Raw genomic sequence first — 12,871 nt, forward strand, 5'->3', positions numbered from 1 at the left:
TGTTTGGGTCAGATTTGGTTATTAAGAGTAAAGAGAAGCTAACACCTTAGTTTAAAGAGTCAAAAACCTGCACATGTTTTCCAGACATTTACTTCCATGTTTCACTCCCTTCAGACCTTCAGAGTATGAACTCTCCTCAAACGCCTTTCACCTGACAAAGGATGATGGGAGTTGTAGTCTTCACTACAGTGATTCCCTGACATGTCTCTGATTGGCTGAGTCCAGCTGCAGCTAACATTAGCTCAGCTTGTTTCTGTAAAAAACTTCTGATCCAGACGTCCGATGACTAAAATCCTTCATCTGGGTTGAAAACCACAAAGATGCAAAAAGTGTTTCAAACAAATGTGACTTCAAACCAGATAAAATACAACTTTTAACTCTTCTGGCAGACAAACACACAAAGTCGACCAAACAAAACCAAGACGCAGGACTTTTCTTATCGTAATATTACGACTTGTCAGATCTGAACTACAGAACGACTGGGGGGGGGGGGGGGGGGGGGGGGGGGGGGGGGAGACGATCTGAACTGATTCCAGATTCTCAGAAGGAGTCAGTGTTTGAACTGAAGCTGCTGATTGTAAATTAATTCTGTTCAAAATGATATTCTTATTCTCAACATACAACACATCCCTGAAAACCTTTGAGTGAAGCTCAGATTTAAGGTCCAGAAACAAACTCCTCACACTGGGAGCTGAAGCGCTGGAGTGAGGACCCCTGCAGTGACCTCTGGATTAAAGATTACCCACCACACACACACACACACACTCACCACACACACACACACACACACACACACACACACACACACACACACACACACACGTCACGTCCGGCCTCTGACGCTCCACCTTCACCTCAGAGATGTTCACTGATGAACGAGGTGAAGTTGACTGAAGGTTCAGTCTGTCACACAGAGGAGTTCAAACAGAACATGTGTCTCACCAGAAACTAACAAGTGGAGCAAAAGGGAAAAGCCTCAAAATAACCAGCATCAATAAAGTACAGATACACGAAGTAACGGAGGAAATGTACTTAGTTACTTCCCAGCACTGGCTTTGGGCGGAGTGTGTGTGTGTGTCATCGTCGTCGTCCTCAGCCAATGGACGAAGCAGCGGAGGAGACTCTCACGGTCTCTCCGAGCGGAGCTGAGCGCACGGGTCCACGGATCCATCCTCCTGCGCGTCGGGGAGCCGGTGCGTCCTCCTGGTTCCGGACGCTTCTCCTCCTTCTCTTCGGGAGGGTTTGAGCTGCTCCTCCTGAGGAGACATGTCGGAGCTCACCAGCCGCTGCGCCTCCTGCGCGCAATTTAAACCCGAAGTGGAGTTTAGTGCGCCTCTCTTTCTGATCTGAGCGCGTGAGCGTGTGAGTCAACATCTGCAGGAATAAACTGAGAGAATCCAAACAGATGCTCATCATCTTCCTCCAGAAGGAGCTGGTGTCCTCCTGTGAAAGGTGAGTGGACGTGGCCGCAGCAGGAAGACGCACGGACTCGTGCGCGCAGGAGTTCAGTGGATTTCAGTCTCAATGTGTGGATGTGGTTTCTGCATCAGTGGGCTGTGCTGGGAGGCTGCGGGATGTGGGAAACCAAACCAGTCCTGACAGGGTTCAGCCCAGAGCTGCGTCCTGACCCAGGGACGTGAAGACATCCAGAGACAGACACACTCACTGTCACGTGGTTCTATCTGTCTCCGGATGTTGGAAACGAGTTAAAAGAGAGATGAACAGAAGCTGCAGATTAAAGGATCAGAGAGTTTGTTTACTATTACAGCTGTTGTCCGATTATGACATCATCCATCTCCTGTCACTCCAGTAGGGAGGCGTGTCCATCCATCCTCCATCCCTCCATCCCTCCATCCTCCATCCTCCATCCATCCTCCATCCCTCCATCCATCATCCCTCCATCCATCTCCTGTCACTCCAGGAGGGAGGCGTGTCCATCCGTCCATCATCCATCCATCAATCATCCACCATCCCTCCATCCCTCCATCCTCCATCCATCCTACATCCATCATCCCTCCATCCATCTCCTGTCACTCCAGGAGGGAGGAGTGTCCATCTGTCCATCCTCCATCCTCCATCCTCCATCCTCCATCCTCCATCCATCCTCCATCCATCCTCCATCCCCCCATCCCTCCATCCATCCTCCCCCCATCCCTCCACCCCTCCACCCCTCTGAATAGAGTTGTTTAGTCTGTGGTTTGGGGGTCAGGTGGTCTGTGACTCACACTGTTGTGTTTGTGTTGCAGGTCATGAGGTGAGCATTGCAGCAGCAGCAGAGTCTCTGTGGTTGAGAGCAGGGTACCGGTCATGTTGGACCGAACGGACCCGGCCCACTGCACCGTGTGCTGCTGCACGCTGGTCAACAAAGTCCTCATGGTGCTCTTCATGGTGCTGCTGGTCTTCGCCATCTTGTTTGGAAACTTGGTGACTCTGGCTGTGGTGGTGGGGACCAAGGACTTCCACACGCCACAGGGATACCTGAAGGCGTCCCTCGCGGTGGCGGATCTGGCGGTGGGGATCTTCGTGGTGCCGCTGTCCGTCTACGCCGAGGTCTACCTCATGGTGACGGACTCTGCACCAGAGTGGACCTCCTACAACTCGCAGGTCGTGAGTTTCCACCCGTGCAACGTTATCGGGCCCATCTTTGCCGGGTGCACCTTGGTGTCCATATCGACCATCTTCCTGCTGACGGTGGAGCGGAGCATCGCGGTGTTGATGCCGCTGCACAAGGACTCCGTGATCACTCGTAAGAGAACCACGACCCTCATCGTCCTGTCCTGGGCGGGGAGCTTCTTCTTGGCCGTGTCTCCGATGCTCTTCAGCAGCGAGATCGCTCTGGAGTACAACTCCTGCAGCCGCATGTGCAACTACGTGCTGGGGGTCGTGGGCGAGTTCCCCAGCCAGGCCTGGAACATCCTCCTGCTGTTCCCAGTGTTTGACTTCACCCTCCTCTGCGGCACTGTGGTGATAAACATCGTGTCTCTGTCCAGCATCCGGCAGCACTCGAAGCGCAGGAATCACCTGGCCGGGTCCGAGGTTCAGAGGAAAACCAATCCCAGCTTCTCTGACATCAAGGCAGCGAAGACCATCGGGACTCTAACGGTGGCGTTCACAGCGTCGTTCACCCCCATCGCCGTCTTCGTGGTGGGAAACGTTTTGGGGAACAAATGGTGCAACTTCTCCTTCTTCGCCTTCTGGATTCTGGCCTCCAACAGCTGCTGGAATGTCATTATTTACAGTGTGAGGGATCAGAAGTTCAGGCTCAGTGCTCACAAGCTCTTCCAGAGACAGAACCCAACCAAGACCTAAAGAAAGCAGAGAAGGTCCCGGACCGACGCTCAGAGGAGAACCTGAGCAGAACTGCATCATGGAGACGAGAGAAGCTTGTCTTCAGATCCCTGCTCCTTTTCTTACATCATAAAAGAGCATGAACAGTTTGAACATCACAAATGTGAAGTGTCCTTCATTGTGTTGTTGTGTGTGACGCTGCAGCTCCACAACCTGACGGTGTGTCGGTGTGTAAAGATCAGGGACAGACTCTGAGGACTGACGTCAACCGGAGACAGTTACGGTGAAACATCAGAATCCTGAAGGAGCCGCGTCACACAGAAACCATCAAGGACAAATGACTAAGAGATAAAAGCAAGAAGAGGTGAACAATCCCTGAGTGAGTGAGGAGAAGGAGAAGAGGAGGCTGAGAGATGAAGAGTAAAAACACTTGCCTTGACTCTTGAGGTGTGAACACGTGTCGTTCACGGTTTCCCACACGAGCTGAACACGTGACATGTTTCTCGGTACCACTCAGTTCTGTGATTGATTGTTGATTGTTGATTGTTGATTCTCTTTGTGCTCCTCAGAGACGCTGAGAGTCAGACCTGCATCGACTTCTCATTATGTAACAATCTGTCTCTCACACAGCTGATTGAAGCAAGTCACAGAACAACATTTCATAGTTTGTTATCGTGACCATGAACAGAGTGTGGAGACGCTGCAGCACGTTAGTCGAACCGGTTTATTCAGCTCAGTGAAACCCTCAGGGGAACGTTTCACAGTCCAATTAAAGCTGTGAGCTGTTTATCACCCAGAACCTGACAAACACGTTTCAATTCTGAAGAAGCTCTGAAGAGGATGAGCTGATTGGAAGCATGAGCGTGGGATTGGAACCAGGTCCTGACTGGATGTGGATCTGGAACCTGTGACTGAAGCAGCCTGAGGAGTTAGGATCAGTCCCAGGTTCTGAAGTTCTTGTCACGTCTGAGGATTTGTCATCAGGATCAAACTAAAACTTTGAAACCATTTTTCACAAAACTCGGTTGAACGTTGGGACAAGAGCCAAGAAAGAACTTGTATTGTGGCATGTTTTCTAATTTTCAATCTCTTGACGACATGTATTCACATTTTCACTGATTTCTCAGAGAATTATTCATGGATCTGCTTTTATGTACTTTTGTGCTAAGGAAGTCAAGAATAAATAAAAAATACCCTGATCAAATACAGCGTCTTATTTCCTCTGTCAAAGGATTTCTTGAAACGTCAACAGAGAAAATAAATTAACCTGTTAAAATAACACATCAGTGTCTACCAAGAGAAACGAGGAGCAACACATGAGCTGATGTAGTTCTGGAGTCAGAGCAGCACGATGACAAGGTAGATGTGAAGAGTCTCTGAAGCAGTGGAGCAGAGCCTCGTGATGGAGGCTTCATGTTCTCTGTGCAGCGTGGAGCTGGAGGGTTGAAGTAAAGAGAGAAGCTAATTAAAGGTCTCTGCGCTGACAGTCTTCATCAAGAGGAAGAGGAGGCTGAATTAAGGCCTAGACCAAAACCTAACTTGTTCTTAATAATCTCCCTAACTAAATCAAATGGAGACCTTCTGTCCTCTGTCTCCATCAACATCTTCCTCCTTATAAACATCTGGATGAAATTCATCGTGTCACTGAACAGATGTGAGCCACGTGGACTCAGGACTCGTTCACACCTGGTTCAGAGCTTCAGACTCTTCAGTCCAGTCTGAATCTGAACATCAGGTGTGAACGGTTCCTCAGAGCAGGAGTTCTGGATCTGGATCAAACTGAACCTGGTTTTGTTGGTTTGCATTGAAACAGTTAGTTCGGACTTTTGGACCAATCACAGGAAGTAGAGACAACCTTCATTTGGTGCATCTGAACTAGTGAAGTACTGTAGTACTGTGGAGTACTGTGGTACTGTGCTTGAAGGTGCTGATGCTGCTAGTAATACCATCATGATGTTACCATAGCAACCAGATGAAGCTTCATTCATATTCTCCATTCAAACAGAAAGACGACCCCCCCTCCCCTCCCCCCCGAGCGAGGTGAAGGTAATCTTACAAGAGAATGCAGAGAAACGTGTTCTGTTCTAGACTGAAGTGGTTTCAGAAATAACTTTGAACTGGTTTGAACCCAGAACAAAGAACCTGTGTTTAGAATGGACACGGTTGCAGAAGACGGGTTTAATGTGGAGATGAAGGTTGTGTGATGATTGAGGTGAAAGCTTTTCGTTTAGAGACAGGATGTGAGGCGTGTGGGAGAAGTGCTCAGCGCCACCAGCTGTTGTTCATCTGTCACTGAAGCAGGAGGCACTGACTCACCACCTGAATCTGTTCTCTCCACAAGTCTTCATCACTGGAGTCATATCGGGCCACTTCTTCGTTTTAATGTGCCACAGAGATTTAAATGTTGTGGAGTATTAGCATGCAGTTAAAATAAAATATAAACACTCGATTTAGTTCAGGAGCAGCTGAGGTGAAGCACCGTGACCGAGTTAATCCACCTCTGCTTTTACACGATGAGGAGAAGATGCATCAAACAAACAAGAAAACAAGTCTCATCATTTTAATTCAAGACGCTGGTGATATTTCATCGTCGTCAGATGCAACAGACATGATTTGAGTTAGTGTTTGATTTGAGGTTAATTCCATTCGCACGTCCTCAGGCTGAAGAGCAGCGATTGGTCCTCAGGCTCCTGAGCGTCTTCCAGGCTCGGGCTCAGTTTGGTTTGACAGCAGCTGTAGGAGGAGACTTCAGACCAGCCTCCACAGCTGGACTCAGATCAGCTCTTTGTGTGTTCAACCTGCGAGTTCACCATCCGTCTCATTATCTTCACTTTCTATTCATCCGTTGATTGGCTCCTCTCCTCCGAGTGTATTTGATGAGACAAAGCATTTCCACACACCAGAGAGCAGAGAAGGAAATAACAGAACCTCTCAAAGGAGTGAGATCTGACACAGGAATAATACTGAGAGCAATTGGTGGTGAGAGTTTTCTTTTTATAATTCACAGAAACAGCAAAGACGACGGCTCCGTCACTACAGAAGTAAAGTCTCATGTTAAAATGTGTGAAGGAGGACGTCTGTGTCAGTATCGTGCAAAATGCTGGCGAGACGGGGGGGGGGGGGGCAGCTTCTCAGTGTCCAGCACGTTCCTGACGTTGATCCTGTCTCATCGGGGGGGAAAAGGCAAAGGGTTCTTGAGCAGGTTTAACCATCAGTAAGGGTCAGGGCTCAGTAGGTCTTCTTCCAGGAGCGGAAGTACAGCTGGATGGGGAGGAGGGGGTTCCTGTTCCGCAGACTGGGATGGAAAATATCAAAGTCTGCTCTCCTCACTCTCTGCAGGAAGTCCTCCAGCCCCACCTGCACACAACACCAGAGGTCACCAGAGGTCACCAGAGGTCACCAGAGGTCACCAGGTTAGTTCTGTCAATGAGAGTTCAACCAGCTCACGTTGAGGCGCTCTGACGCGGTGGAAGAGCGGGCGTTGGAGATGTTATTATGAAAACATGAAACACATTGTGTAAGAATGTATTTGACACCAATCCTAGTTCACGGTCTGTTTGGATAAAAGCATTTAAAGGTCGGGTTTACACAAAAGTTTAAATATCCACCGCGGAAGTGACAACGTGAGACTCCACCATCTTATCTCTACAGTTTTATCACATTTAACGACATTAAGGCTTTTTACTGTTATTTTAAAACGTCATCTGTGGGTTTTTTCATGTTTACCAATGACTTCCAGGCAGATTTTATTCAAATGAGTATCTGGAGTTTTAAATCAAACCTGTTTTTGAGAAACGCTGACTCACCGTCTGCAGGAAGGCTGCAGTGGCAGCTGCTGGAACGTTGTGACTGAAGGACCGCGCCTGAAAGACAAAGAAAGAAATACACATTTAAAGATATCAGATGTTAGTCCAATCATACCTGATCAGCTGGTTAAACCGCTCTTTAGGTAAATCAACTAACTGCAGGTTGGTCTTCTGCTTGGATCTATTCCCCTGTGTGAAGAAGGACTTTTGATACTTCCACCAAGACTAAGCCCAACCTCACTTTGATAGACAACGTTAAAGAAAGTCCAATATTTCATGGGGTCTTTCTTGGGTCATGTCAAACAGTCACGGAATCTCATGGAAGTTGGTTCAGACAAACAAGGAAAACATAACGTTCCTCAGCCGAGGGGATGAACGTTAATTCAACGGCTGCGCAGATGACACGCAGCTGGTTATGAAGATATTAACGTCCTGCGTTCCCCGACCTCTCGGGCGGAAGAAGTTAAAAACTGGACGAACAATTACCTCTTGAATCTAAATGTATAATTTTTTTATAGATTAAGTGGATTTTACTTCCAAAGTATGACAATATCCCATAAAAGAAAAAAGTCATGCTTTGATTTCATAAAGCTTTGATTGTAAATGTTCTGTGCACATTCAGGCTTTTAATGCTGATCTTCATTTAAATATTTATCATCAACTTCTGTATCTTAATTATCAAGTTTTATTGTCTCTCCAGTCACCTTTGTTTTTATTTGCAGTTTCACATATTCTATTATTATTATTATTATTATTATAATTATGTCACTTTAGCATGTTCAACTTTAACTGAAGGATCATTTCTCTGAACACTTAAGATCCAGACGTCTCCAACATGGAGTTAAACCACAAAGATCTAAAAGGTGTTTAGTAAACAAAGCTGAAACAAGCACAGAGAGGATGTGACGACAACACGAGAAGCTACGGCACCTTGACTGAAATACACATTTCTGCAGGTTTGAAAATAAAATATGAACACAACTCAGCTCTGGATATAAAACAGGTTTGATGATTGAAGACGTTATAAAACTTTGAGCCTTCTCCTCCTGAGAAGCATGTGTCCTTCAGAGGAGAGTGGAGCAGCTTACTAATACACATAGTTCATCACTTATGAGTGTGATGGTTGTGTGTCCACATACTTCTGCTCTTCTTGTGTGTGTGTGTGTGTGTGTGTGGTACGTACGTGTTGTAAATGTACGTGAGCCTGGCTGGCGATGTCGTACACCACGTCCCGGACGTTCTGCTCCCGGCTGCCGCGGATGAAGTCCTCCTGAGAAGCTCCGTGCTGCAGGAGCACAGAAGGAAATATGATTCATAGTCACAGAAAAGGCTGATTAGTGCCTTTGATTACCTGCAACTCAGAGATTATGCTTTTTGTGTAATATGTGAAAACTACTGAACAGTTTCCCAGTAAACTTGGATATTGAACCCTGTTGATGTGTGTGTGTGTGTGTGTGTGTGTGTGTGTGTGTGTGTGTGTGTGTGTGTGTGTGTGTGTGTGTGTGTGTGTGTGTGTTCTATAGTTCAGTGGCTCAGAGTCGTCACGTTCTATTAGAATCATCCTCACTTTATATTTCCCTTGTGATTCTCAGAAAGTGTTTTACACAGCGGGAACAAGTGGAGGTCATTTTTCTTTGGGTTCTACTCAGTTTCTTAACAGAACTCACAGCCCGGTGAAGCAGCTACTCACCAACATGCACACGTCCATGGGCAGGTAGACCTTCCGCCGGCTGCTGTGATACGGAGTCGCTCGGAGACACGTCACGATTCCCTGAGCTTTGCCGATGTGACTCGCTGCGTGGTCGGCGTGGACGTTTTTAAAACCTGTGAAAGAAAAGCAGACGTGAAAGTCTTACTTTACCTAAAGTGGTTTTTCTCAGCTGAGTCTGAACCAAGCTTCATGTCTGTTCCACTGTTTCCAGTCAGTTTTGGTTTCACATGGTTATTTAAAGAACTTTGAATGACACGTGTTCGTCCTGTGGTCATCATCTACACACAGTGTTTCCTCTAGGGTTAGATTGAGCAGTGGCTGAAGTGTGGCTTCTGATGACATCTGATAAGTGTTTGTTATGGTGCCATGTGAGGTCAAAGGTCAAAGTCACTCTGACATTAAACACACGTCTGGTCACACCTCAAGACCTGATGTACCAACTCTGACAAAATGATGAAGTGATGATATTTAATACCAAAAAGACTCAAAGGTCAACTTCTCATAAGGCTCTGGACGTTATTTTAAACCAGAAAGTGAAGAGGAGTTTGTGACGTTATTTCCAGGATGTGATTCTAGTTTTATCTATAAAGCTAATAACTACTCAGAGGGCAGGACCTGGCAAACCAAACAGAGGAGAAGATTTGTGTAACCTCTGTCAACAGCAGTGGCATTTACAGCAGGACACCACCAGCGTGTGCTAACAGCTCTCACTTGTCTCGCGTGTCCTCACCTAAACACTCCAGCAGCAGGTATATCAAGGAGGACTGAGTGTTCTCTGAATACGTCTCCAGCTCCTGAAGGTTCCTGTAGGCTCGGTCATCCAGATCCTTCTCCTAGACAAACACATGCACTTTAAAAATTCAATGATGACTCAGTGTTAACCCCTTATGACCTCGAGTCACGCGTCTCAACATATCTGTGACCGTGTGAAGTGAATCAATTGGTGATTTAAATTTTTGGAAACTGTTGATCTCTCCTGAAGGAGCTGCACCAAACGGCAGGCAAATTATATATCAAATAATGTATTAAATATCACAAACGTTCTACTTTACATTTTAAAGAAAGAGATAAAAAACTTGGATCTGCGCCCCTGCATGGACATACATCAAATTGAGTCAAGAAATAATTATTATCTCCGAAGAGCAATTTGTTGCTCAGACAGAAATCAGCGTGACACAATCAAAACAGACGATTAATGAAAATTAATGTAAATGACGTGTCCGTCCTACTTCCTGTCCCCTTCCTAATTTCACATCCCCTCAGATTTAACCTGGCTCTGAAACACTGACTTTAAGGACCAGTGTGTTAAAGGGTTTATTAGTCGAAATTTAAAACAATATTCATAACCATGTTCACAGTGTATATCACTTAAACCAAGACTCATTGTGTTCTAGTGGTCTTAGAATCTAAAGAGTCTTTTAAATCTACATTAAGAGCCGGTCCTTTTCCAGAGAGGCCACCATTCCGCACTGCCATGTTTTTTACAGTAGCTGATTAGGATCAAACCAAATGGCTCTGGAGAGGGACCAACAACTGAAGTAGATTCTCCCAGAAGGGAATTGGTGAGGGGAGGGATATTTTCTTGGTTGTAATTTGTAACCTCACCCCTAGATGTCACTAAATCCTGCACTCTCACTTGATTGGATTACAATTACAACTCGTATGTTACCCACTGGGCTTCATAACGCCACATATATACCAACCCACTGTCCATCCCTTTACTGGCTATACTAGCCCCATGCAAAGACTTTACCACTACATATTCAAAATATATTTAGATATTTTTATATATTTTTTTTTTCTGCTATTTTTATATATATATACAGTTTATATTTTATTGAACTATCCACTCCAGCAGCACAAGAACACTTTCCTCCTGGACACTGACACAATCACATCATTGCATTGCATTCCTGTATCTGTAAATATGTTCTCCGTATGGGATTTATGGGATTTATGTTTGTATGTCAGTGATGTGTTAAATGTACAAGCTACTGGATGATCTGAATTTCCCACGGGATTAATAAAGTATCCATCTATCTATCACTCATCAAGCAGAACGTGAAAGAAAAACAACAAACTTGACAGATAAAGACAGACATGCTACAAAACCTGTCATGTTATTACTACACATCAGAGCTGAGTGAATAAACAGGTCATTGAGAGTCTTACTCTGTCGGTTATGATCCTCAGCAGCCATCTCTTCGTCAGGGAGTGTTTCCTCGCTGCCTACAAAACATTGCTTAGTGTTAATTGTCTGAGCTCCTAATAAATAATAAACATTCCTGAGTTCACGATGAAGCTGAATTTGAACACAGATGAGATAATTCAACAATTAAACAACAATCTTAACAGTGTTGATACGTTTCTGTCCGGATTGTTCTTTAGCTTTTAAAACCAGAAACACAACATACTCTACTGCTCTGCACTTTAAGGGATGAGATTTACTAGATATTAAGAGTAAAACATTTCTGATGGAGATATTCATATGGCTCTAATATTTACCCTCCACAGCTCGGCGGTGACCGGCTGGTTCGGGGGTTCATCTCTGTAGATTTCTTCTATGGCCGTCTTCCAGAACTGCATCCGCATCAGACCAATGGTCTTCTGGGAAACGGAATCTTTCACCTTTTGGTCCAACAAACATAAGAGCTATTAATTATGGCAACATATCAAACTGCAGTAACAGTAAGATTAGTCACATGGTAAAAAGAGCAGTGTGAACAGCAGTAGTTTCACACCGGTAGGAATACCTGCCTGTGCCAGCTCCACATTAAACGCTCTCAGAGCCAAGGAGGAGCGCCGGGCATCTTCTGGGAGGAGGAGGGAGGACACGAAGCCATCATAGTCTCTGGACCTGAGGAGGAGGAGGCGCAGGAGGCGCAGGAGGAGGAGGAGGGGAGGAGGATAACAGGGAGAGGAAAAAATGAAGGGATACACTTCACTTCCACTGGAATGAACCAACACTGTAAAAAGTCATTAACATTTCTCCCCTTTATCTGTTAATGACCACAGCTCTAGCTTTTAGCTAGCTGCTGCTCTGTTAATGAACACAGCTCTAGCTAGCTGCTGCTGCTGTTAGTGAACACAGCTCTAGCTTTTAGCTAGCTGCTGCTGCTCTGTTAGTGAACACAGCTCTAGCTAACTGCTGCTCTGTTAGTGAACACAGCTCTAGCTAGCTGCTGCTGCTGTTAATGAACACAGCTCTAGCTAGCTGCTGCTGCTGTTAATGAACACAGGTTTAGCTAGCTGCTGCTGCTCTGTTAGTGAACACAGCTCTAGCTAACTGCTGCTCTGTTAGTGAACACAGCTCTAGCTAGCTGCTGCTCTGTTAGTGATCACAGCTCTAGCTAGCTGCTGGTGCTGTTAGTGAACACAGCTCTAGCTAGCTGCTGCTGCTCTGTTAGTGAACACAGCTCTAGCTAGATGCTGCTGCTCTGTTAGTGATCACAGCTCTAGCTAGCTGCTGCTGCTCTGTTAGTGAACACAGCTCTAGCTAGCTGCTGCTGCTCTGTTAGAGATCACAGCTCTAGCTAGCTGCTGCTCTGTTAGTGAACACAGCTCTAGCTAGCTGCTGCTGCTCTGTTAGTGATCACAGCTCTAGCTAGCTGCTGGTGCTGTTAGTGAACACAGCTTTAGCTAGCTGCTGCTGCTCTGTTAATGACCACAGCTGTAGCTAGATAGCTGCTGCTGCTCTGTTAGTGGACACAGCTGTAGCTAGATAGCTGCTGCTGCTCTGTTAGTGGACACAGCTCTAGCTGCTAGCTGTTAGCATGGACCCACCGGACCAGCTGCAGACAGAACTCCTGGTTGCTCTGTGAATCCGCCGTCGCGCTGCTCTTCGCTCTCACGACCTGAGTCACAGCCGCGTGTCGACAGCCGCCTCCGGGGGACGTGGGTCTGTACAGCCGGGCTCTCCTGCTCCATGGAGCCAGTTTCACACCGACACCAGCTGCCATGTTCCCCTTCAACAGCCCAGCTTCACCTCGTGTCACATTCAAAACATTCCCCTGCGAACACACAGCTGCGGACTAAGGTTCCGCTCAGTTTGAAGAGCTATCAAATT

General features: G+C 46.3%; 2 protein-coding genes across 3 annotated transcripts; one reads left to right on the plus strand and one right to left on the minus strand.

Annotated features, from left to right (window-relative positions):
* Positions 1-1,386: 1,386 nt before the first annotated feature.
* On the plus strand, positions 1,387-4,451 carry LOC128448853 (5-hydroxytryptamine receptor 1B). Its single transcript, XM_053431670.1, has 2 exons — positions 1,387-1,452; positions 2,247-4,451. The coding sequence occupies exon 2, from the start codon at positions 2,308-2,310 to the stop codon at positions 3,307-3,309; it is 1,002 nt and encodes a 333-aa protein (XP_053287645.1). The 5' UTR covers positions 1,387-1,452; positions 2,247-2,307; the 3' UTR covers positions 3,310-4,451.
* A 1,200-nt stretch (positions 4,452-5,651) lies between these two features.
* On the minus strand, positions 5,652-12,813 carry ndufaf6 (NADH:ubiquinone oxidoreductase complex assembly factor 6). 2 transcript variants are annotated; one of them, XM_053431672.1, is made up of 9 exons: positions 12,589-12,813; positions 11,563-11,662; positions 11,311-11,433; positions 10,978-11,034; positions 9,536-9,638; positions 8,785-8,918; positions 8,278-8,379; positions 7,095-7,151; positions 5,652-6,645 (listed from the first exon to the last, which is right to left on the minus strand). In XM_053431672.1, exons 1-9 carry the CDS (start codon positions 12,762-12,764, stop codon positions 6,517-6,519), a joined length of 981 nt encoding a protein of 326 aa, XP_053287647.1. In that variant the 5' UTR covers positions 12,765-12,813; the 3' UTR covers positions 5,652-6,516. The 2 variants fall into 2 exon arrangements, with proteins under 2 accessions (XP_053287647.1, XP_053287648.1); XM_053431673.1 differs by having other exon boundaries at positions 11,559-11,662; positions 12,589-12,723.
* Between the last annotated feature and the right edge of the window lie 58 nt (positions 12,814-12,871).

This window comes from Pleuronectes platessa, chromosome 10, assembly GCF_947347685.1.
Source record: "Pleuronectes platessa chromosome 10, fPlePla1.1, whole genome shotgun sequence".
Lineage (NCBI taxonomy): Eukaryota > Metazoa > Chordata > Actinopteri > Pleuronectiformes > Pleuronectidae > Pleuronectes > Pleuronectes platessa.